Source organism: Brienomyrus brachyistius, unplaced genomic scaffold (genome assembly GCF_023856365.1).
Source record: "Brienomyrus brachyistius isolate T26 unplaced genomic scaffold, BBRACH_0.4 scaffold87, whole genome shotgun sequence".
In the NCBI taxonomy this organism is placed as follows: domain Eukaryota; kingdom Metazoa; phylum Chordata; class Actinopteri; order Osteoglossiformes; family Mormyridae; genus Brienomyrus; species Brienomyrus brachyistius.
Window position 1 is genome coordinate 794,723 of NW_026042362.1, and position 22,171 is coordinate 816,893.

General features: G+C 42.9%; 1 protein-coding gene across 1 annotated transcript; it reads right to left on the reverse strand.

Annotated features, from left to right (window-relative positions):
• Window positions 1-395: 395 nt before the first annotated feature.
• Window positions 396-3,712, reverse strand: LOC125727144 (uncharacterized). Its single transcript, XM_049003872.1, has 2 exons — window positions 3,296-3,712; window positions 396-1,776 (listed from the first exon to the last, which is right to left on the reverse strand). The coding sequence occupies exons 1-2, from the start codon at window positions 3,301-3,303 to the stop codon at window positions 1,011-1,013; spliced, it is 774 nt and encodes a 257-aa protein (XP_048859829.1). The 5' UTR covers window positions 3,304-3,712; the 3' UTR covers window positions 396-1,010.
• Between the last annotated feature and the right edge of the window lie 18,459 nt (window positions 3,713-22,171).

A 22,171-nucleotide genomic window follows, 5' to 3' on the forward strand; every position in this document is an offset into this window, starting at 1 on the left:
CAGAGCCCTCAATGTCTATGTGTGATTAAAATTGAGATGTGGGCCCTGGCACCAGAGGTAAGGCTGAATGAACAGACCGCCCTCTGGATGCCATTCTGTGTGCCCATCCCCAACGCCCTAAATGTATGTGTCATGAGAGAGTAAGTAATGAGAGTGTCTACGTTGTAGTGTATGAATGAGGTACAGGTGGTCGCGAGGGGACAGAGGAGGAATACCTACCCTGCATCCCAGCAAACGCACCTACACCTCAAAGCCCTACATGTGTGGTGGTGTGATGGAGCGGGAGGAGGGAAGCATTTAGGGATGGGGAGGAAAGGAATGGGTGGGGGCAAAATACCTCCCCCCCCGGAGCCAGCTCCCCCGCTGACCCCCATAAGCACTCCCCGTTCCCCGAAATCCATCCAGGGAGGGGGGCCCAGGCCCATCCAGACCGGGGCCCAAGGCAGCAGCACCACCGGGCCCCATAGAGCCCAAGGCGCCCCACCGGACCCCACTACAAAGGAAAAGCTACCCCCGCCCCAGCATTCAGTCAACTCCCAGACTGCATAAGACAAAAGACATCCAAAGACATTGTACCTCTCTGAAAGGTAGAAACGTTTCACCGCTCGTCCAAGCAGCTTTGCATGTGCAAATGCACAACCCCTCACTCAACAGAGGTAGAGGCATTAGGCACAACCTGTCTCCAATTTAACCTGCGGCCCTCTCATCATTTGCCAAAACAAAAATAATTCCCAGGAAAAAAACAGACCCAATTCACACCTCCACCAGGTGGACCACCCTTAACGACCCACTCTATTGGAGTAGGAGGGACTGGTTACATCTACCCGCAACTCCCCCCCCCCACTTTGTTTCACTCAACGAGCCCCCTTATACTACTTACCCAGGAGGATAAATATGTGGACACTTACTACCTCCCTCAGTCTGAAGAAGCTGCTTGGATGAACAGCGAAACGTTTCTAACTTTCAGAGACAAGTCCAGTTGCCACGAGTCAACCACCAGAGAGTATGGTCTAAGGTTGCCTGGTTCTTCTGTTCCTCTGTGGTGAAGGGTACCTTAAGGGTACCTTCACCACATTGCCATTTGATACTGACACCTTCACATTGCCTGCTTCTAAATCGCCAACGATCAGTTCTTCCAATAATAATTTGTCCACCTTAGTCTCAACAATATCCAAATTTATTGCATTCAGTTGGAATTCACTGTTTACAACTTCTACTGCCACATCCACAATTTCCAATTCAAATGCTTTTTCAAAAGCCTTTTCTCTAGTCTCCTCCACTTCAACTTCTCCAATTTGTACTTGCACAATTTCAAAATTAAATTTACTTTGATCTAAATATTTGAGATCAAACTGGCAGAGGTCTACCAGCACAGCTCCTATCTTCAGACTATCTTGATGGTTGTCTACAGGCTTTATGGAGATTGTCCTGTTATTTATCACAAAAGCCTCCAACCCATGTACATCTATCCCCTTATCCCTCCCAAGCTGGCTAGTGGGTGGAGTTACTTGGGAGCACTCCTCTTCATCACCCCAGCAGATGATCTCTTCCCACTTGTCCCAGGCTGCCCAATAAGCATCATCCGTCCAGCTAACTGCCTTGGCAATTCGCCTTCGGGAATGTGACTCAGTGGAACTGTCAGCCTGGTCAGAAGGTGATTCTGCTGGGGAGCACAGCTCTTTCTCATCTCCCCAGTCAATCACCTCTCCCCACTTGTCCCAAGTTGCCCAGTATCTGTCATCGCTCCAGCAAACAGCTTTCTCCATTCGTCTGATTCTGAATGAGGAAAAACAACATACAGGCAATGCAATGGAGCTGTCAGTCACTCCTGACATGTGGACTACACTTCTGCACTGACCCACACCTTCCCAATCAACAACCGCATTACTGCACAGGCAGAGCTGCTATCTTTGGTCAGCTGGCTGGCGTGAGATTCTCAATTCCAGACAAGTCTGCACATTCATCTCCATATGTGTAACAGTCTTACTACCTTGTAAATAGTCTGGAGGGTTTGCAGACTACCCCAACACTTTTGATGGAGCTAATTTTAGGTTTATAATGGAACAAAACAGATTGACTACAAGACATCTTGAGTGAGGGTTGGCAACCCTGCATATGACACTAACTAACCTGCACATAAAATTTTAATATAATCCAAATATACTGAATTTTACACAAACATATTTCAATATACAGTCATACCTCGGCTCACGAACTTAGTTCCTGACCTGAAAAGTGCGTGACCTCAATCAATTTCTCCCATTTCAAATAATGTAAATATGTATTATGTTCAATATGTTTAAACCTCAGAAACGCTGCATTTCCTTCAATTTTTAATATTTTTCTGTGACCAAGAATCCATCCATCCATTTTCCAAACCGCTTATCCTACTGGGTTGCCTATCCCGGAAGCAATGGGCACGAGGCAGGGAAAAATCGAGGATGGGGGGGCCAGCCCATTGCAGGGCACACTCACACACCATTCACTCACACATGCACTCCTACGGGCAATTTAGCAAGTACCCGGAGGAAAGCCCACGACGACATGGGGAGAACGCGACCAAGAATATAGACTTAAATTAAAATAACTTTACTTGTAACAAATAATGCTGTTGGCATGTCAAACTGTCGGTGCAGCGGTAAGAAAATCGGGAGAAGACTAACAATAACAGAGGATTTATACATGGAAAAATAAGTTCACAAAACACGTTATTCACCATGAACTAGGACATATCGCCGACTTTCTCTTTAGGTCACTCTATACATACATATATACACTTCGAGCACGCGCAGTACAACTCAACAACCCCCTACAGTACAATCAAATTATGACAGACTGTGCACATATAACTGAGAGCATACATTTACATGCTAACAAATGCTAAATTAAATAAAACATTAAAACTGAGCATACGCTGGTCGCTCGAAAGACGCCAAAACACGGAAAAGAACCACAAAACATCCCCCCAAAAAACTAAACAATCAACATTAAAAGACTGAGTAACAGTCAAATGCAGTAATTTCGAAAATATGATTTTTTTTTTATTATTATTATACTGGACATTTCTGTGGTTCTTTGGGGAGCTTTCATTGGACCCTTTTCGGGACGTTTATGGGTTCGCGGCCCGAAACACGGTTCGACAACCTGTACAAAACATTTTGGAACATCTGGTTCGTAACCCGATTTATTCGTGATCAGGACTGTTCGTGGGTCGAGGTACCACTGTACATACAAAGACAGATACTAAATAATAAGATAAGTTATATGATAAAATGGGAGCAGAAATGCAACGTACCTTGCCATCTTGGTGCAGAAAAGCAAGTGAAGCCGCGTCTTTCAAACCGGTAGCTTCCCACGTGCGGAGGCATCAAATGTAACCAAGCAACAACATAACTAAATAATAACATCATAATACGTGTAGTTGTTATATAATAATGACAGTTTTATAAGTTTTTTATTTACTTTTAGAAGTAAATAAGAAAAAAAATTGTGTAAGAACTGCAAAGCAAGAATATAGTAGTAAGCATGAATCACACATTCAGCTCTGGATAATATCAGACAATGACTTAAAGACACGTGAAATGAACTGCACTCTTGGAGTCTGTCTCTCCCCAAAGCACTATGCACGGTAACTTGTTTAATATGGGAATTATAAAATGACACTTTGGTAACATTTCAAACTGTTGTATCGCGATACATAGCGATCAGTATGTCGAACTGTCACGCCCAGCTCGTACGATTCTCATGTGTGCCATGCCCCCCTGATTATCCACGTGTGCTTCCCCATTATACCCAGCTGTGTCCGATTATTTTCGATTATTATAGTCCATGTCTTGCTTTCGTTCCTGGTCGGTCATTGATGTTAGTTAGTCGATGTTCGTGCTTCGTCCCGTTTTAGTGCTAATAAATCCCAGTTTCCCCGTGTTCTGCCTGCCTGTTTCCTGCCCATGCGATCGCGCTCGCAACCAGCCCAAAACCTGACACGAACATCATCACACAAGCTTCCCACAAGAACCTGTAATTAGACTAAGCGCGTACCACACTGGGCCCGGCTGCCTTATACGGCAACCGAGCACGATCGCATCCCGCCCCCCTCCCCAGTTCTGCCCCCCTGTTGCACTTACTGGTCCGGACGCGAGCACGTTTTGTCATCAACCTGCCGAAACTAAGTTATACACTAAGTTAGATCTGCACCCATCATGCTATATAAAATACTGAAACGTCAGCTAGTTAAGTATGATGTCCATAGCTTCACATCAGTGATTTATGTCAGGGATATACATTGACGTCATCCAAGTTTGATGTTTGAATAATAAATAGATAATAAAGCATAATGTGCTGCGTGGGAAGTGTTTTATATGTGATCAGGTCATCAGAGCTGTATTATGGGATGTCACCAAGACAGGTAATGCTAATACTTAAAAGTAAATAGCATAATCATACAATGATAAGAAACAGAATAAGACAAAAACATTTATTGAAATTTGGCCTGTGGGTGGCGCTAGAGTGATGGATGGATTGAACCCAAATTTGATATGAATAGTTGGAACTGACCTCTATCGATGTGCCAAATTTCAAAAAAGTTGCCAATCAGCTCTATGGGCTGCCATAGACTCCCATGGCAAAAAGCATAATAATAGTGAAAACTACTAAAAACTATAGGTATCCTAATAATAATAGACTGTCATCTCTAAATTGCCCACAGTGTGTGAGTGAGTGCATTCCCTGCAATGGACTGACATCCCATCCAAAAGTATACCATTGTGTCCTATGCTACCTGGGATAAGCTCCAGGCCCTCGTCTCCAGGATATGCGGTACGAGGATGGATGAATAATAATCATGTTTATTTCAATTTCAATTATTGGCAAATATAAACATGTACCAAGGATAATAGCAATAAATACAGTATGCCAAAATAAATGCTAGAGGAGAATCCTGCAATTCCTGCCCCAGTCCTGGGTCTGGGGAGTTTATTCTCACTGAGATTGCATAGGATTCCTCTGGCTGCTGTTTTTCTCCCGTACACGTGAAGTGCTACTTCTTCATTGCCCACATGTGAGCCAGTATGTGAGCCCTGATCCGGGCTACCATCCCGCCCAAGGCATTTCCTCTGTATGCTGCTTCCTGCAGCCCTGCAGTGGATAAAAGGAAAGGACAATGGTTTGTTGATTTATAGCACATATATTATTATATTTTATATTGTTCAAATACACATTACTCAGTAATAACTCAGTAACTACTCAAGTACAAATGATATACAAATAAAGTAACTGTTATGATTAAGAATGAACGAACGTGGGATCAGTATATAACTAATACTTTCTGGTTAATTAATAAATTAAGTAAGAGTGTACTACTTCAGGGGCTCTCATGCCCGGCTCGTACGATCCTCGTGTGTGCCACGCCCCCTGATTTCCCACGTGTGCTTCCCTGATCTTGCCCAGCTGTGTCTACTTATTTTTGCCCAATCTCGTCTATTTCAGTCCATGACTTGCCTTAGTTTCTGGTCCGTCATTGATGTTAATTAGTCTTAGTGCTGTCTGCTCCGTCCCGATCCCGAATAAATCCCCGTTTTCCCCGTACTCCGCCTGCTTGCCTGCTTCCTGCCCGCTTGTCAGCCTGTGCGCACTACCCGCTTTAACTAGCGAACTCTGACAGGTGCACTGGTTAGCACTGTTGCCTCACACCTCTGTGAACCGGGTTCGAGTCTCCGCCTGGGTCACATGTGTGTGGAGTTTGCATGTTCTCCCCATGTCGTCGTGGGGTTTCCCCCCACAGTCCAAAAAACATGCTGAGGCTAACTGGAGTTGCTAAATTGCCCATAGGTGTGTGTGTGAGAGTGAATGGTGTGTGTGTGAGAGTGAATGGTGTGTGTGTGAGAGTGAATGGTGTGTGAGTGTGCCCTGCGACAGGCTGGCCCTTCATCCTGGGTTGTTCCCTGCCTTGTGCACATTGCTTCCAGGATAGGCTCCGGACCCCCCGCGACCCAGTAGGATAAGCGGTTTGGAAAATAGATGGATGGATGTACTACTACATTATTTGTGCCCCCTCAAGTAAAGTGTTGCTCCTAACTCATCTGGTCTTTTTATATGTTGTTAAAACATACTGAATTAATCCCTGCAAGAAATTCTTTGAGGGGGTTAGAGAGAAAATGAAATGACTGAATCCAGGACCTCAGCTATAACTTTTTTAAGTGTTTACGTGTAAACAGTCAAGACTTAACTATATGGGCTCATACTAAAATTAAAAATTCATGGCAAAGTGTTACTCCATTTTGAACAATATGAGCAGAGTATGCACAACCTTTTTATGTGAGACACAGCTATATGCACTATATATTTGTGCTTCCCCTAGACTTCCTGAGACCTTAAATAGTGTGACATTTGCAATAGCGAAAGCCTTCGTTTTAAAGATGACTTTTCATGTTTTCACTTGAAATCATGTGGAAAGATCACATCTCCACGCACAAAGCTCTTTCATATTTCCTGAGAGCCATATTTCATATTTGCTGGCGAGCTGTCTCAAAATTTTATCAGTTCTATTCCAGCCCCCTATAATGCCTCTGCAAAGACTGAAAAAGATCCATCAAACGGTTATTGAATTATGGTCTTAGCAGGGTCAAGCATCAAAACTGCTGCTTTTTTCATTATCACTATGTGGCGCTGCTTCCATTTTGGGACTGTTTCAAAATTAAATCAGTTCTAGTTCCTCACCAATACCTGTACAAAGTTTGAAAAGGATTCGTCGAACGGTTTTTGAGTTATTGGCTTGCATGCCAAAGTATCTGCAGCGACAGGGGAACAGTGCTGAAACCAAAAGTATTCCCTGAAGGCCAGGGAATACCATCCATCCATCCATTTTCCAAACTGCTTATCCTACTGGGTCGCGGGGGGTCCGGAGCCTATCCCGGAATCAATGGGCACGAGGCAGGGAACAACCCAGGATGGGGGGCCAGCCCATCACAGGGCACACTCACACACCATTCACGCACACATGCACTCCTACGGGCAATTTAGCAACTCCAATTAGCCTGAAGGCCAGGGAATACAACAAAGGTAATTTATGCTTACAGATCTGAAATCAGCAGATCACATTTATGTACCATCATGTATGTTAAGTTCTTGTTGCTGTTAAGCGGAGAACTACTACACGGGAGAGAAGTATCCAGGCTGAAAAATATCTTCTGGAATTTTACTGAGGTCAGCATGTTATTGGCCCCAAAGTGGCATTCCCATATCAGTTGAAATATGCAATTGTCTGCATGCATAAACTTGCCTCTTACGCCATACTCCATGCTAGGAAATAGCTATGAAAAGATTGTCCTCGTACTCACCTCAATCTGGGAATACTATTGTTGTTAAATAGCTATGCATAAGATTACATTTGCCATGGCTGAGACTGAATCACTTTCAATCACTACATGATGGTTATTAGGCATTTAATTACTAGCGGCTGTCAGTGATTGTTAATTGCTGTATAGTAACTTGGGAGAATGACACTGTGGATGCTGGAGCAACCGATTCTGTGTGCACACTCACCCCTTTAATACGATGACAGTGTAGTTCTGCTTTAGCGGGATGATTACTGTGCATCTGGTGACAAAGATTTACGATGGATAATTTAAAACCCAAGTACTGGAATACTTTGCCAAACAGAATATCCTGATGAGCAAATTAATTTCATTATGAAACTTTAAAATAAAAGTTATTTTTGGTGATGGTAACTTTCAATTCCCCACGATTCCCCAGTTCCAGTCCTGCAGGCCTAGTCTGCACCCAGATTTTAATACTCAAACACCTTATTCAGCTCACCAGCCAATTGCCAGGTTTTGTAGGTGTATTTGACAGGTCCTTGCAAACTGGTTCTCCAGGACTGGAATTGGGGAAGCCTGATATATAACATTATATACTGTACAGGTCCTTCTCAAAAAATTAGCATATTGTGAAAAAGTTCATTATTTTCTGTAATGTACTGATAAACATTAGACTTTCATATATTTTAGATTCATTACACACAACTGAAGTAGTTCAAACCTTTTATTGTTTTAATAATGATGATTTCGGCAAACAGCTCATGAAAAAGTGCTCCAAAATCTCCTGATAGCTAGCTGCATTGACCCTGCCCTTGATAAAACACAGTGGACCAACACCAGCAGCTGACATGGCACCCCAGACCATCACTGACTGTGGGTACTTGATTTCCGAATGACATGCAAAATTTGCTTTCATCCGAAAAAAGTACTTTGGACCACTGAGCAACAGTCCAGTGCTGCTTCTCTGTAGCCCAGGTCAGGCGCTTCTGTCATTCGGAAATCAAAATTTTGGAGCACTTCATGCTTCCATCTGCTGAAAAGCTTTATGGAGATGAAGATTTCATTTTTCAGCACGACCTGGCACCTGCTCACAGTGCCAAAACCACTGGTAAATGGTTTACTGACCATGGTATTACTGTGCTCAATTGGCCTGCCAACTCTCCTGACCTGAACCCCATAGAGAATCTGTGGGATATTGTGAAGAGAAAGTTGAGAGACGCAAGACCCAACACTCTGGATGAGCTTAAGGCCGCTATTGAAGCATCCTGGACCTCCATAACACCTCAGCAGTGCCACAGGCTGATTGCCTCCATGCCACGCCGCATTGAAGCAGTCATTTCTGCAAAAGGATTCCCGACCAAGTATTGAGTGCATAACTGAACATAATTATTTGAAGGTTGACTTTTTTGGTATTAAAAACACTTTTCTTTTATTGGTCGGATGAAATATGCAAATTTTTTGAGATTTTGGGTTTTCATGAGCTGTATGCCAAAATCATCAATATTAAAACAATAAAAGGCTTGAACTACTTCAGTTGTGTGTAATGAATCTAAAATATATGAAAGTCTAATGTTTATCAGTACATTACAGAAAATAATGAACTTTTTCACAATATGCTAATGTTTTGAGAAGGACCTGTATAACCCCCCCACAGCCAGATGCCACTGTAACCAAATAATCAATGTTATTCACTTCACATGTTATGGCTGATCAGTGTATAACCTCTGTATCTCAGTTACGTTTCAGACTGTTTTGCTACATTGTGCAGATTAATATACTGTGTTTATAATACATTTCAAAATTTCCCAAAATTCAGCACATTGTCAGTTTCACTGGCCAACACACTGATCATTGTAACATCATCAAGTTCTTTAGCCAAATTAGTTGTGCTGGGCAATGGGAAACCTGACACTGCAGTACAGTGAATTATGCAGCTGCACTGGGAAAATGTAAAAACACATTTTACCTCCAAGGGCCACTGTTCTCCCACCTTTTTTCAGCAGTCTTACACGTCTGTAAAGACATAAAATATGTTTGCACATATACTGTACTGATCCTGAGAGGATTAAGATGGCAAAAATATCAATTGGGCTGGTGACTGCACAATATTTTAGAAGCTAAATTATGAAATGTATGACTATATATATTACACAATGATAAGGTATAAAAACAGAAAAAGCTACATACCGTTGGAGTGAAGCTGAAGTCCTTCTCTCTTCTAGACAATGGAATCAGTAGAAATGAAGTTTTGCCACGACATGAGAAGCCAGGAAAGTGAAGCAGAACATGAACAGGAACATTATTCAGCCTTGGCTGACTAGGTCTGTATTCCGGACATTACATTCATGATTTAATTTGACTGCAGGGGGCTTGAATAATTTAAACTTGCTTGCAGGTTCCCTATGTACAGTATGTATTACCTTTCCTGACCTTCGGAGGTCCTCCCTCCTGTTTCGGAGCATTTTTAAGGCTTTTTTCAGAATTTCCTGCTCTTTGCCGACGAGGCTGCAGGGCAACTCTGCTGTGACCTTGAAATTGCATTAAATATTCTGTTAAAACACTTTATTTGGTGTTTTACCTTGTGAATTGAAATTTTAAGCGCTCATTGTGCTTTATGTGGTAAAAAGGTAAAATAGAGAAATTAAACTATTTGATTAGAGACATTGATTCTAAACAATTTTATGAGGCACAAACTTTGCTTATGACAGGGTTCCAGTCAATTTCCGCTCCCTTGCAGGCAGTGGTCCACATTTTTGATGCACCCAGGGATGACCTTATAACAGCCTGGTGGAGATGTGTAGAAAAAAGAAAGATATTGTCACGATCACCGTGGAAAGTGGGCCATCGAGCGGGCTGGCGAGCGAGCAGGCAAAAAGAAGGCAGGCAGGTAGAAGGACCAGGCGGGAAGGCAGAATATGGGGCAAACTAGGGGTTTATTCGGGGTAAGGGCAGGACAGAACACAGGCATCGACAAACATCAATGACGGACCAGGGACACAGGCAAGACTTGGACTTAAGTACACAAGACTGGGCGAAAATAATCACATACAGCTGAGTACAATCAGGGAAGCACACGTGGATAATCAGGGGGCATGGCACACAAGAGGATCGTACGAGCCGGGCGTGACAGATATCAGTTTTGCACCAAAAACGTTAGAATAGAGAGGAGTGCAGGTGGACATAGAATGAGCAGAATGAATGGTAGCAGTATTTCTGATGTGAGAACCACTTATTCTGCTGATTCTACTTCCACCTGCACTGTCTGTGTTCTAACAGCTCTGTCCACTTTAGTTTCTATTTCCAGGACTGTGTGATACTTACACTGAATCTCTTTTGTTCAGGTGTTGCCGCTGACTTCCCTGCTTATTTTTTAGGAAGTCTTCTGCTTCCACTCCAGACTGATTGAGGGAAAGATCATGAAACTAAATATGATATATTCTGTAACCATGAACTGACAGCAGTATGTCTGTGAAACCACAAAAAACACAGAGCTTGCTATCAAACAGACAGTTTACTTGCCTTTAGTTTTAAAATGGAAATTAGGGATTTCCTCAGTCTGAGGTTTTTGGGGAACAAAAGGTAAACATCTTGTTCCCCAATGTCCACAAAATCATCCCCTGTCACACCTTGTTCTTCATGGTAAAACACAGAGAAAATAGATTAATCCACATAACTGTAACTATAAAACCCAAAATATTATGGCCACACAGAGGTTGAAAAAATAACAATGATTATGAATAAATTAATAATAAAACACCATAATATAATTAAGGCACGCAGAGTGAGCACATAGCAGGCATAGCAACAGTAAGTAAGGCGGACAAAGGGGCAACTGAGAAGACTGCATCAGCAAATTTAGCATATTTACCAAAAACACAACACTGATAGGAGTTATCAATCTAGCATTACCATATACAGTACAGTACTGTGCAAAAGTCTTAGGCAGTCCAAAGAAATGTTTAAAGCTGTTTATCTGGGTAGCAAGTGCACTTTGGCTTAGAACAAAAAATACAATTTAATATTAGAATGTGTGCAAATTAAGAGTAACACAATAAAAACTAGTAATAATTTCTTCTGTTTCCTAAAAAGTTACTGATATCTAGTTGGATGGCTAGATGAACACCGCTTCAGTTCCCAAACTTCTCCTCAGGGGCACCTCAGTCGTTCCATGATTTTGTTAAATTTCCCCAACAGCTCAATTAAATAATTAGATATATTGGTTTAAAAAGTCAGTGAGAGATTGACTAACTGTATGAGGTCTGCTAGTGGTCAAGTCAAAAAATACATGGCTGCACTGGACGGTCGCTGCAAATACTAGGATGATTTTAGCAGAGGTTCTGAAATGGTGAAGCTGACACACTTTGACAGGCATCATATCATAGTTTTATACCAACACGAGGATAATCTAAACATCATTTTCTTTGCCTGCCTAAGACTTTTGCACAATACTGTATATATATATATTTAGGTCCTCAATCATGGCCTTACAATGGCTGAGGCTGGTCGGCCGAATGATGGGAGAACAACCATGTCCTCAACCATTCAAACATTTCATAGAGCCAGCAGGTATGTAATCCAACAATGTGCCCTGTACTGTAATATTGTCCTCTTACTGCAATGCTTCATATTACAGTATTCCATTTGCATTTTATATTACACAGTGAGTTTTACTTTATACAGTTACATACTGGATGTATACTGTAGCACACATGTCGCGTCACTCACGGTCACACACACAGATTAACCTCCCCCCAAACCACAGGCAATATGCCAGGACAAGCAGTGTAGTACAATCTTTTATTAAACATGCAAAAGCAAACCCACTACTTAACACACAGGGGGGGAAACAGAATATCTAACACCACGAAGGAGGGGGGGGGGGGGGGGGGACATGCCCTACATACATACCTTTCCCACTGAATACACCCCCATAGAATTAGCATTTCAATCTCCCAAATTCCTGTGAAAATGTTACTGCGATTGAGCATGTACATGAGCGACTGACTACAGACCAATACAATCCAAATCCAAAACACACATGGTAAATGTGCTTTTCTACTTTTATGAGAACTGAAAGCGCTTTACAATTCATGCCTCACATTCACCCATCCACACACCGGGGGCGGAGGCTGCCATGCAAGGCGCCAACCTGCACGCCGGGAGCAATTTGGGGTTCAGTGTCTTGCTCAAGGACCCTTTGAAGGGGTCAGGAGAAACCAGGGCTTGAACCTGCAACTCTCTGGTTGCTAAACGATAGCACTACCTCCTGCGCCACCATCTTCCCCAAATGTAAGGAGAAGGAGGTTCCTCGGAGCTCCCAGATGTGTTTGGCCATATAATAATAAATCTCAAATATAGCTATATGACATCGTTTTTCATAACACCAGCATTTATTTTTTAGGTTTGTCGAACTCCGTCAAAACAGTTGAATTAGAACGAGCCCATTATGTAACTGGAACCCCTCCCACATGTAAACACAGTGACGCGCTACAGCGTTGGTTTGTTGTCTGAGGCTATGATACTGACCACAAACACATTCTCAGATTTCACTGTACCAATCACAGCATATCCAGGCAGAATAATGATAGCAAAAAACATTCAGCATTAGATTCTAAAACCGTCTGTAATGTCTGTGTTTATCCAGTGGACCATAAACTAAAATATGCTTTTCTATTTCAGATTCTTTCAGATGTTTTAAAATAATAAATAAAAAAATCATAATAATTAAACCATGCATTACTGACTATCAGACAACTTCAACAAGTTACCAAATGGATGCAAAATCAAAGATATTCCTTTGCGCCTGGCACTAACCATGTATTCTTTCACAGTACTAAGCCATAGAAAGGTCCCCAATGAAACCCCTGCATTCCTGCATCGTAGATACTCTAATCTCAGCATTTATAAGATTCTATTTGTTTCTACTGTGCAAAATTATTTGTAACACAAATGTCTAAACTGGCATGAGAGACAGATTCAGCTCTTGTGAAGACTGGCATGTGAAACTGGAACAGGCACTGGATAAATTCAGTGCACATAAAGACAGGCAGTGCCACAGATTAGCACTGATGACATGGATTCAGAAGATCAATCCTGTTAATACTCAACCTTCAGATGAGCTGGAAAGAGCAGCAGCAAGTGAGGAAAAATCTTCTGAAGTTAAGTACTTGGCACGGCAAGGCCTGGCTTTTCGAGGTGTTGGTAAGGAGAGTGGGAATTTCAAGCAGCTTCTAATGCAAACAGCAGAGGGCCATGCAGAGCTGACCATGTGGCTGAAAGGCCACTTTGATTTCACCAGTGCTGTTTAACTGTAACGCCTGTTCCTGGGTTGCCCTCAGTCCTTGTTATTAGTTATGATTCTCACTGTCCTGCATTGTGTCTTGTTAGCTGTGAATTTAAGTGCCTGTTCTGCTTCTGTTCTTTGATGCTTCATTATAGCTGTATGTTGTATGTATGTATATAGTTCTCTAGTTGTGTTTATTCCACCATTTAGTTCATTCCTGGTCATTTGCTGTTTATTTTGGATCCATCCTGATCCTTTTGGTTTTGATGTGTGTGTTGTAAAAAACCCTATTTTCCACCCGTGTCATGCACTGCCGCAACCAGAAAAGGGCAGAAGATATGGCACAAAAACGGAAGAAGCCTAACTTTAAAAAGAACAAAAAACATCAAGACTCATCCAGCATGGGGTGGTGGGTTAACGAATAACACAAACAATCAAAGAATAAGCAAACAAATGAGAGAAAAGATGCAGAGATGACTGAGAAGCAGGGGATGACTGGAGAAAAGACGACAGGACCAGAAGACAGGAGGGATACAGGGAGAGCGGAGAAGACAGTATAACTGGAGAATGGGAGAAGAGGAGAGACCACAGAGGAAGGAGAACATAGATGACTGGAGGGGAGGGAATATAGGAGCAACAGAGAGAAGGAGGAAGGGCTGCGGAGGAGAAGACAGGATAAGAGGGCAAAATGTGAGCAGAGAAGGACAAACACCCCCACTGCCCAGCAAAGTGCACTTGTAAGTAAACCACAATTTTAGCCTTGGGCTCAATATCTGGACTTGTCTCTGTGTAGCGATGCATAGAATCCTTGACACTGGTTATGACTGTACTGTATTAGTCCTAAACCTGCCATTATAGTGTAAGGAGAAAAGATTTTTAAAAAATAAATCATTTTACAAACAGGTAGAGCGATGTAGCCCCAGGAGAAGTCCACCCCCCCAAAGCCCTGTTTGTTCCCTTCTAGCTACCAGATGAAACTCACAATGCACCCCAACGCCACCTAACTTCTCTTCCACATGATGCACCTTATTTACCCTTTGAATCCTGTCCATTATTGAGCGTTTTTCAATCCATTTGATTATAAGCTTATTACACTGTATGTACATTAGTCAGCCACATATGCTGTACGGCTTTGTTTTCCGGACAGTCTGGGCTACTCAGATGTGTCATAATTCGATTTGTAAATGCTGACAGTCTTGATATTATCCTTCTTATCAGGAAAAACTACTTCTGCATATAGATATTTCTCAATTTTTAGTTTCATCTAATATAAAAATTGGCAGGCAGTACAAATAGAATCTTATTATCTTTCCCAGAGCAGCCCTCGTCCCTGAACCTCCCGTCCTGCCTTCCCTGCCAGCCCCAGGATCTCTCGTCTCCCCTTCCCTTCGTCTCCGTGTCCTGTGCCTGCCTGTTGGACTGGATCTCCCCGGCTACCGAATCTACCTTCTGTCCCCGACCATTCTTCTTGCCTGGCCCATTGAAAGCCTGTTACCTGCTCGATCTAATAAAGATCGCTCTGTTCCGCATTCCTGGGTCCGCGTTTCCCTGCCGAGGGTGTCCTAACAATTATGTCTCCAGTAATAATTTTCTGCTAATAGCATTAATTCTCTTATTTCGGTATCGGTGTACTGCATGTACATGTTATCACCATCAAAGAAAAAAACGCGTTATGACTTATCAGTCATTATTAATGTTTTTGTCGTTTATTTAATCGTGTAGCAATACTGCCACTTGTCATATTATTAATTGCGTATTTATATAATATTAACCAATGACCAATCTCTGTATCTTACTAGCATCTTTTGCGCATTTGTCTTTGTATCAGCCGTAGCGGTCTGCAGGGGGAATCGCAGAAGCTGGAGTTTCTTAGAGCGCTGCATGGGTTTGGACAAACCATAGGTATTGGTAATATTACTGGACAAAAATATATCGTTATTGGTGTCCACCAAAGTTTCCAGCACTAGCTACAAGAAATGGGATTGAATGCATTTGCTCGTTTTTATTTGTATTTATTTTTTAAAAAGTTTCTTACATTATATCCGTGCTTTTTAAAGGTTATATCTCAATTTTTCAAAAGTAAACACAAAAAGGATTACACTTAATGCCCCCACCCTATTTAGAACATTAGGCGTTCCATTACGTAAAAATGCAGTACTACGTCATGATGCACGGCTTATAAATAATCTGTTTGATAAGGGAGAAGCAAACACAAACGATTTGTGAGTGCATCGTACGTGTTGTAAGAGCAAGTGAAGCTGAAAGACATTGACAGTGAAGGTAAGGCCTCCCCTTCAAAATGTATACTTCACTTAGATCAAAGGTCTTAAACTAAAAAAAACGCTGGGAGATGCTAAACTACCAACCGCAAAACGTGCAGACTGGCGGATGTCAATTGCGCTGGAATGACATTACAAGGTTTTAATTTTTCTCTGATATCGGCCGGCCAGATACAGTAATTTCTTTGAGACCCCTGAATTTAAATAATAATTAATTTTTACAATGATGGTGACCTATATAACGTGCCGATTTACTTGTGAAGTTGTTCAGCTGGTTGGCATGGCATTGATTACTGCTTTTTAAGAAAGTGCATGTAGTCTCACACTGTTGAAGTCCATTGCTCAGTTGTCAGCATGCTCAGCGTGTCACCTGTGATGTGTCCTGCACAGCAGCAGGCTACATTGCGTTTAATGGACTAATACTTCTTCAACCCATTAAATGATTCCTTTCTCTCTCCCTGCCAGTGATGGCACCCTCTATCAATCTCTTCACCTTCCTCGTCCTGTCCCTGGTGGGGGGCAGCTCTTCATGGGACTTAGCTTCGCCTTGCGGATCCGGCTCCATCCTGACAAGGCCCTACACGGCCTTGTGTGAGCTGGATGCGGTGTGGGGCTTGGTGGTGGTGGTGGCGGCAGCGGCGGCGGCCCTCGCCTCGCTGATCCTGCTCCTGGTGGTACTGTGTCGCCTGCGGAAGATCACAGAGGCTGAGGAGCGCAGCGGGGTGGCGCCGCTACTCCTGCTGCTCGCTGCCATATTTGGGCTCTGTGGCCTCAGCCTGGGATACATCACTGAGCAGCAAGAGAGCCTCTGCTTCGCCCGGCGTGTCCTGAGGGGGGTGTTGCTTGCTGTCTGCAACACCTGCCTAGTGTTCCAGGGTCTGCGACTGCGCCGGTTGGGACAAGGTGCTCATAGCCCCAGCACAGGTCAACTGATGGGGCTGGCGGTGGCCTTGGCCGTGTTGGATCCGGAGTGGATCCTTCTAGCCACGATGTCCACGTGCCAGCCAGCCTGTGAATACCAGCCGCTGGACTTTGCGCTGGCCACCACTTATGTGCTGGTCCTGCTCCTGGCAGCACTGGTGGGGGCGGCCTGCAGTCTGTGGAGGCAGCAGCCACGGTGGAGGTGCAGGACCATGTGGCTGCTCATCACCTGCCTGGCCTCAGTCCTGCTGTGGGTGGCCTGGATCATCTTCTGCCTGTATGGCAACGCGGCGCTTAGCCTGTCCCCAACATGGGACAACCGGGTACAGGCAGTGGTGCTGCTGGCACAGGCATGGCTGCTCATACTGCTGCACGCTGCTCCTGAGCTCCACGCCACCTTACGGCCCCCATCCCGCATGAGAGAGGCCAGTTTAGAGGAGGGCCTTTCTTACCTGTAGTTTGGAGCAAATCGGGACTTCGTGTTCAGTGACAACAACTCAGGTATGGTACTTTGTTTTCGCTTCTTTGACCTACTCTGTGACTCTGTGTGTACTTGAGAGAGAGCATAGCCCTTGCTCTTTCCTCACATGGAGCCCCTACTGGAAGTCTGTGGAACAGCAGCATATAAGCAAGGTCTATGGACCTTTCCCTGTAACTCAGATCTCACTTGAGCAGAGCTTAGGTACCATGGCTGCATGTGCCATCCCCCCCCCCCCCCCCCACAACAATCCCAATAAAAAATTTGAAGTATGACTACTGCACTGCTGAAGGATGTTTACATGATCAATATCTGTCTCTCTCCTGCAGGTGCCCTTCCCAGCCCCCAGGAAACATTACATTTTAAATAAATAGTGTAAATATATATGGCGGCATGGTGCTGCAGTGGTCAGCACTGTTGCCTCACACCTCTGGGACCCGGGTTCGAATCTCCGCCTGGGTCACATGTGTGCGGAGTTTGCATGTTCTCCCCCATGTCGTCGTGGGGTTTCCTCCGGGGACTTCGGTTTCCCCCCACAGTCCAAAAAACATGCTGAGGCTAATTGGACTTGCTAAATTGCCCATAGGAATGCATGTGTGAGTGAATGGTGTGTGTGTGCCCTGTGATGGGCTGGCCCCCCATCCTGGGTTGTTCCCTGCCTCGTGCCCATTGCTTCCGGGATAGGCTCCGGACCCCCCGCGACCCAGTTGGATAAGCGGTTTGGAAAATGGATGGATGGATGGATTACTCATACAAACACACACATCTGAAGGTTCTCAACTCTAGGTTTATATCAAACACATTAAAGCCAAACAAATGCAAAAAGTCCATGTATCGTTTGTCCTTGGGTTTTCCAGTCCAAAACGGAATCAGGAAAACTAAACAACAGCAGCGTTTTTTGGTTTTTCTGTCAGAAGGGGAAAAAGCGAAAAGCAGAAAACAAAAAATCAGGCTTCATATTTTATCCTAAAATGTAGAAAATATTACAAAAATACACCATTCTAAGGGTGGGTGTTTCCAAGCTTATGACTGGGACTGTTAATGTTGTAAGATTAAGATAAAGTTCACATTAGGCTGTATCTTACATCTCCGGTATCTGTTAGATCTGAATTTACTCATAGAAAAGAAACAAAAGAAGGTGATTTATACGGTTTTCCCATTTGGTTTTAAAACAGAAAAATAACAAATTTATTTTTGTATATGCGTTATCCCAACAATACATTGTCTCAAAGCGCTTTACAGCATTCCCACCCAAAGCCCCCAGTGAGTAAGACATAGGTGACAGTGGCAAGGAAAAACTCTCTAGAAGGAAGAAACCTTGGGAGGGACCAGACTCAAAGGGGGAGCCCAACCTCCAGGGGCCGGCAGGGAGAGTCGAATAGAAGAGATGGCTAAGTGCCAAGTCACATTGTCCAAATCATAGGATTTGAGGCACAACCGGGGAGCAGGGAGGTGATGACAAGCCCGTGCCGACTCTCCTTCCAATCGCCAGGCAACCAGAAGTAATTAGGCAGCGGGTCATACATGGAAGATGGCACAGGCAGAACGCGAACTGGATGCAAGGACGTCATGGGTACATGTCACATGTAGCAGGGTGTGCTGAAAATCTTGATAGATTGAGGTCTCCAGGCAGCACACCCCAGGAGGAGTTGGGGAAATAAAATGTGCAATTAGTCAAAGTATAGGGGAGAGTATAGGCAGTGGTAACAGTTAGGTGAGTGCAATATGAAGTGAAAAAAGGTTAGGTGGTACATTGGGCGGAGCTTAATTCTCCGCTTCTGACGTCATAAGAGGAAGTGGCGGATCCTTGATTCTGATTGGTCGAGGGTTTATGCCCATATATGGTATCAATACATGCTTATACCACGTTTTGCCGATAGGGGGCGATATGGTTTTGGGTGATTGTCGTTATGCCCATATATGGTATCAATACATGCTTATGCCACGTGTTGCCGATAGGGGGGTTTGGGGGATTAAACTTTAATAGAATAAAAATACATTACATGTATTTTATTAATGTGCTTTTTTAATTACGTTTTTAAGGTATAATAAAACATAGAGCAGGATGAAGGCAAGCTAGCGCATACACGTTCAGCGGGGTCGTCCGGCCGGCCCCGTGTTGTAAGCACCGCGGCGTATTTTAAAAGAAAGCACCAAAATGTTTTAAAAGAAGAAAGCACCAAAAGAAGGAAAACTTTAGGGTTATTTTAAAAATAAAAGCAGTGTGAATTTAAACAAACAGGTCCGAAAGAAGCAGCAGAAGAACAAATTTAAACAAGCGCAAACGATAGCAGCACAACCAAACCAATAAACATACAGCCCGTCGTTTTAAAAGAAGCGATCACTCATTACATTTAACCAACACGAAAGACTTTAGTTATATTTACCAGGTTTGAGAAAGCATGTAAGCGGCAAACTTTAGAAAGAAATAGGACGAAACGACCCCGGAGACCCGCCACATGCGACTACTCTGTTTGAACAACGCGGGTCGGAATGGACGATCGCTAGTCCGGCGTTTGGCGCATGCGCACCCACGCCGACGCCCCTTTAAAAATGGCTACGCCGGCGGAGCGCCTGTTTTAGCAAATAAAACCCCTATAACCGTAATGTTTTTAAGTAATGAAGCACATTTCTGTCAATGTGAATAATAAAGTAAAGCGCTCTGAGCATTTTCGATAGCAATAATCAGGAAATAACGCGGTTAATTCTTGTTTAAACGAATGCATGCTCTCACTCTCGTGTGGTGCACGCGCGTAGATCCACACAGCATTTCCTTTATTGAGCCAGCTCGTTGCGTGAAGCTGCTGTCAAATGGCTACCAGGGGAAATTGTTGTCGTGAGGCGAACCGTTGGCCTGGATTGTGAGAAGCATGCCGCCATTCTGGCAGAATGCACACCAATTCTATATTTTATATGCTTATTTGTAAATAGTGTAAAATAATCTATTTCTAATTTAAATAAAAGTCGATCTCTAACCCCCCCCCCCCGGATTGCTTAGCTACAATTAGCTAAATTTATCTACGTATGGTTAATCAAAAGGTATAAGCAGAACTTGAAAAGATGTATGACAACACATGCTGATCTTTTATTTCAACTAAGCCTCTTTAACCTCATCGTTTTTAAGCAATGAAACTCTTTTCGGCTAATGTGTTATTTAAAATAAAACATCTTAAGCATCTCGACAACAAGAATCAGGGAATAACGCTGGCGATCCTTGTTAAAATAACTCCATGTCGCGCTTGTGCGTGCAGCCACGATATCCACACACCACTGTCTTTTATTGAAAACAGCTGAGGCAAGTCGTTTTCGGAACTTTAAAGTGTGTATACAATAAGTAAATGTGTGTAAAAGAAGTATAAAACGTGTTATAAAGCACATAGCCAACATTAATTAATAAAGAATTTAAGCATAATAGCCCAGACGTACCACGGCCTATAGCCGGCAGAAAGAGAGCTATCCTACGGCCTACAAGATAAAAGTATATGGCACCAAATTGGAATCAGTAGTCGTTAAAAGAATAAAATACATTATATGAATTTATCAATGCGACATTTTAAATACGTTTTAAGGGGTCATCGGACGCGTCGAGCTTTTCTAGTTAGAAAGGAAAGAGAGTCGGGCAGTTTTGAATGGTAAAAGCAGTAGTTGTGTATTGTTAACGGTTTATTTTTTAACAAAATGTCCTATTTTATAACCGTAAAAACACCGCAATCCTGTTTTTAGGGGGGATTTATGCGTATTGCATGTCTAGACATGTCGATCAGCTAATGTCCGCGGCAGTGGGAAACGGGTCGTAAGCGCGAGAGTTTATGGAGCCGTGAGTGATACGCCTATGAGAAGGAAGCGTCAATTGACAAATTGTTGCAGAGTGCGTGTAACATCTCGTTTAACCGCTGGTCCTGAGTGTGACAAGCAGACAGACAGCATTCACGCCCCAGCAGAATGCACATTACGTCTATTTGTTAATCTGTTTTATTCGTAAATAGTATAAAATAATATATGTCTAATGGAAATAAAAGTCGATGTCTAACACCACAGCTCTGGGACTCTAGCATAGCCCCGGGCGCCCCGCTGCGGGCCTGTGGGGCTGGATGAAGTATCTAACTTCAATTGCTTAATCAGCAGGGTAAAGTGCCGTAACTTAAACGGGGATATGACAAATTAGTATAAAGTTTTAAGCCAATAAGATTTAATTAATAAAATAATTTAGTTGTATTTTGTTAGTTTTATTTTCAATAAAACACACCCAGGGCATTATTAATTTAATAGATGCAGGAACTAGTGAGCGGTATTTAGCTACGTACTTCAAAAACATTTTTAAAACTTTGTTAGACTAATACCTTAGTTATTTTAATAATTTAAGGGATAAAAACATTTGTCGTGTTTGTCAATGTGTTATTTTAAGTAAATGCGTTATTTTCCAACGCCAAAAGCCCTGTCATGTTTTAAGTGAGAAATGATATGGACTAGCAACTCTCTCTGGGGGGAGCAACCCCGGTTAGGTACTATTAAGCAGCATTTAGTGACATGCAACACATTTTAAAAACTTTGAAAGAATAAAGTCTTAGTTATTTTAATAAATACGTTTTTCAGTAAATGTTTATTCACGCGCATGCACACAAACACACACACACCCCGGAGGTCGGGGGGGCTTTAGAGTTTAACTTTAGGTTGCTGATCGCAATGTGTGACCAAACCCCAAAGCACCCTAACTTAGTCGTTTACTAACTTATCGCGAAAAACAGACAGAAATAGACTTGTAAATTCTAAAGAAAAGACATTAACTGTTTTTTTGTTAATGTTTAAAGGTATACAAACTACAGTTGTATCGGACACGCACACAAAAACACTAAAAGAGTTTTGCTCAGTCAAAAAAACACCAAACATATTGTTCACG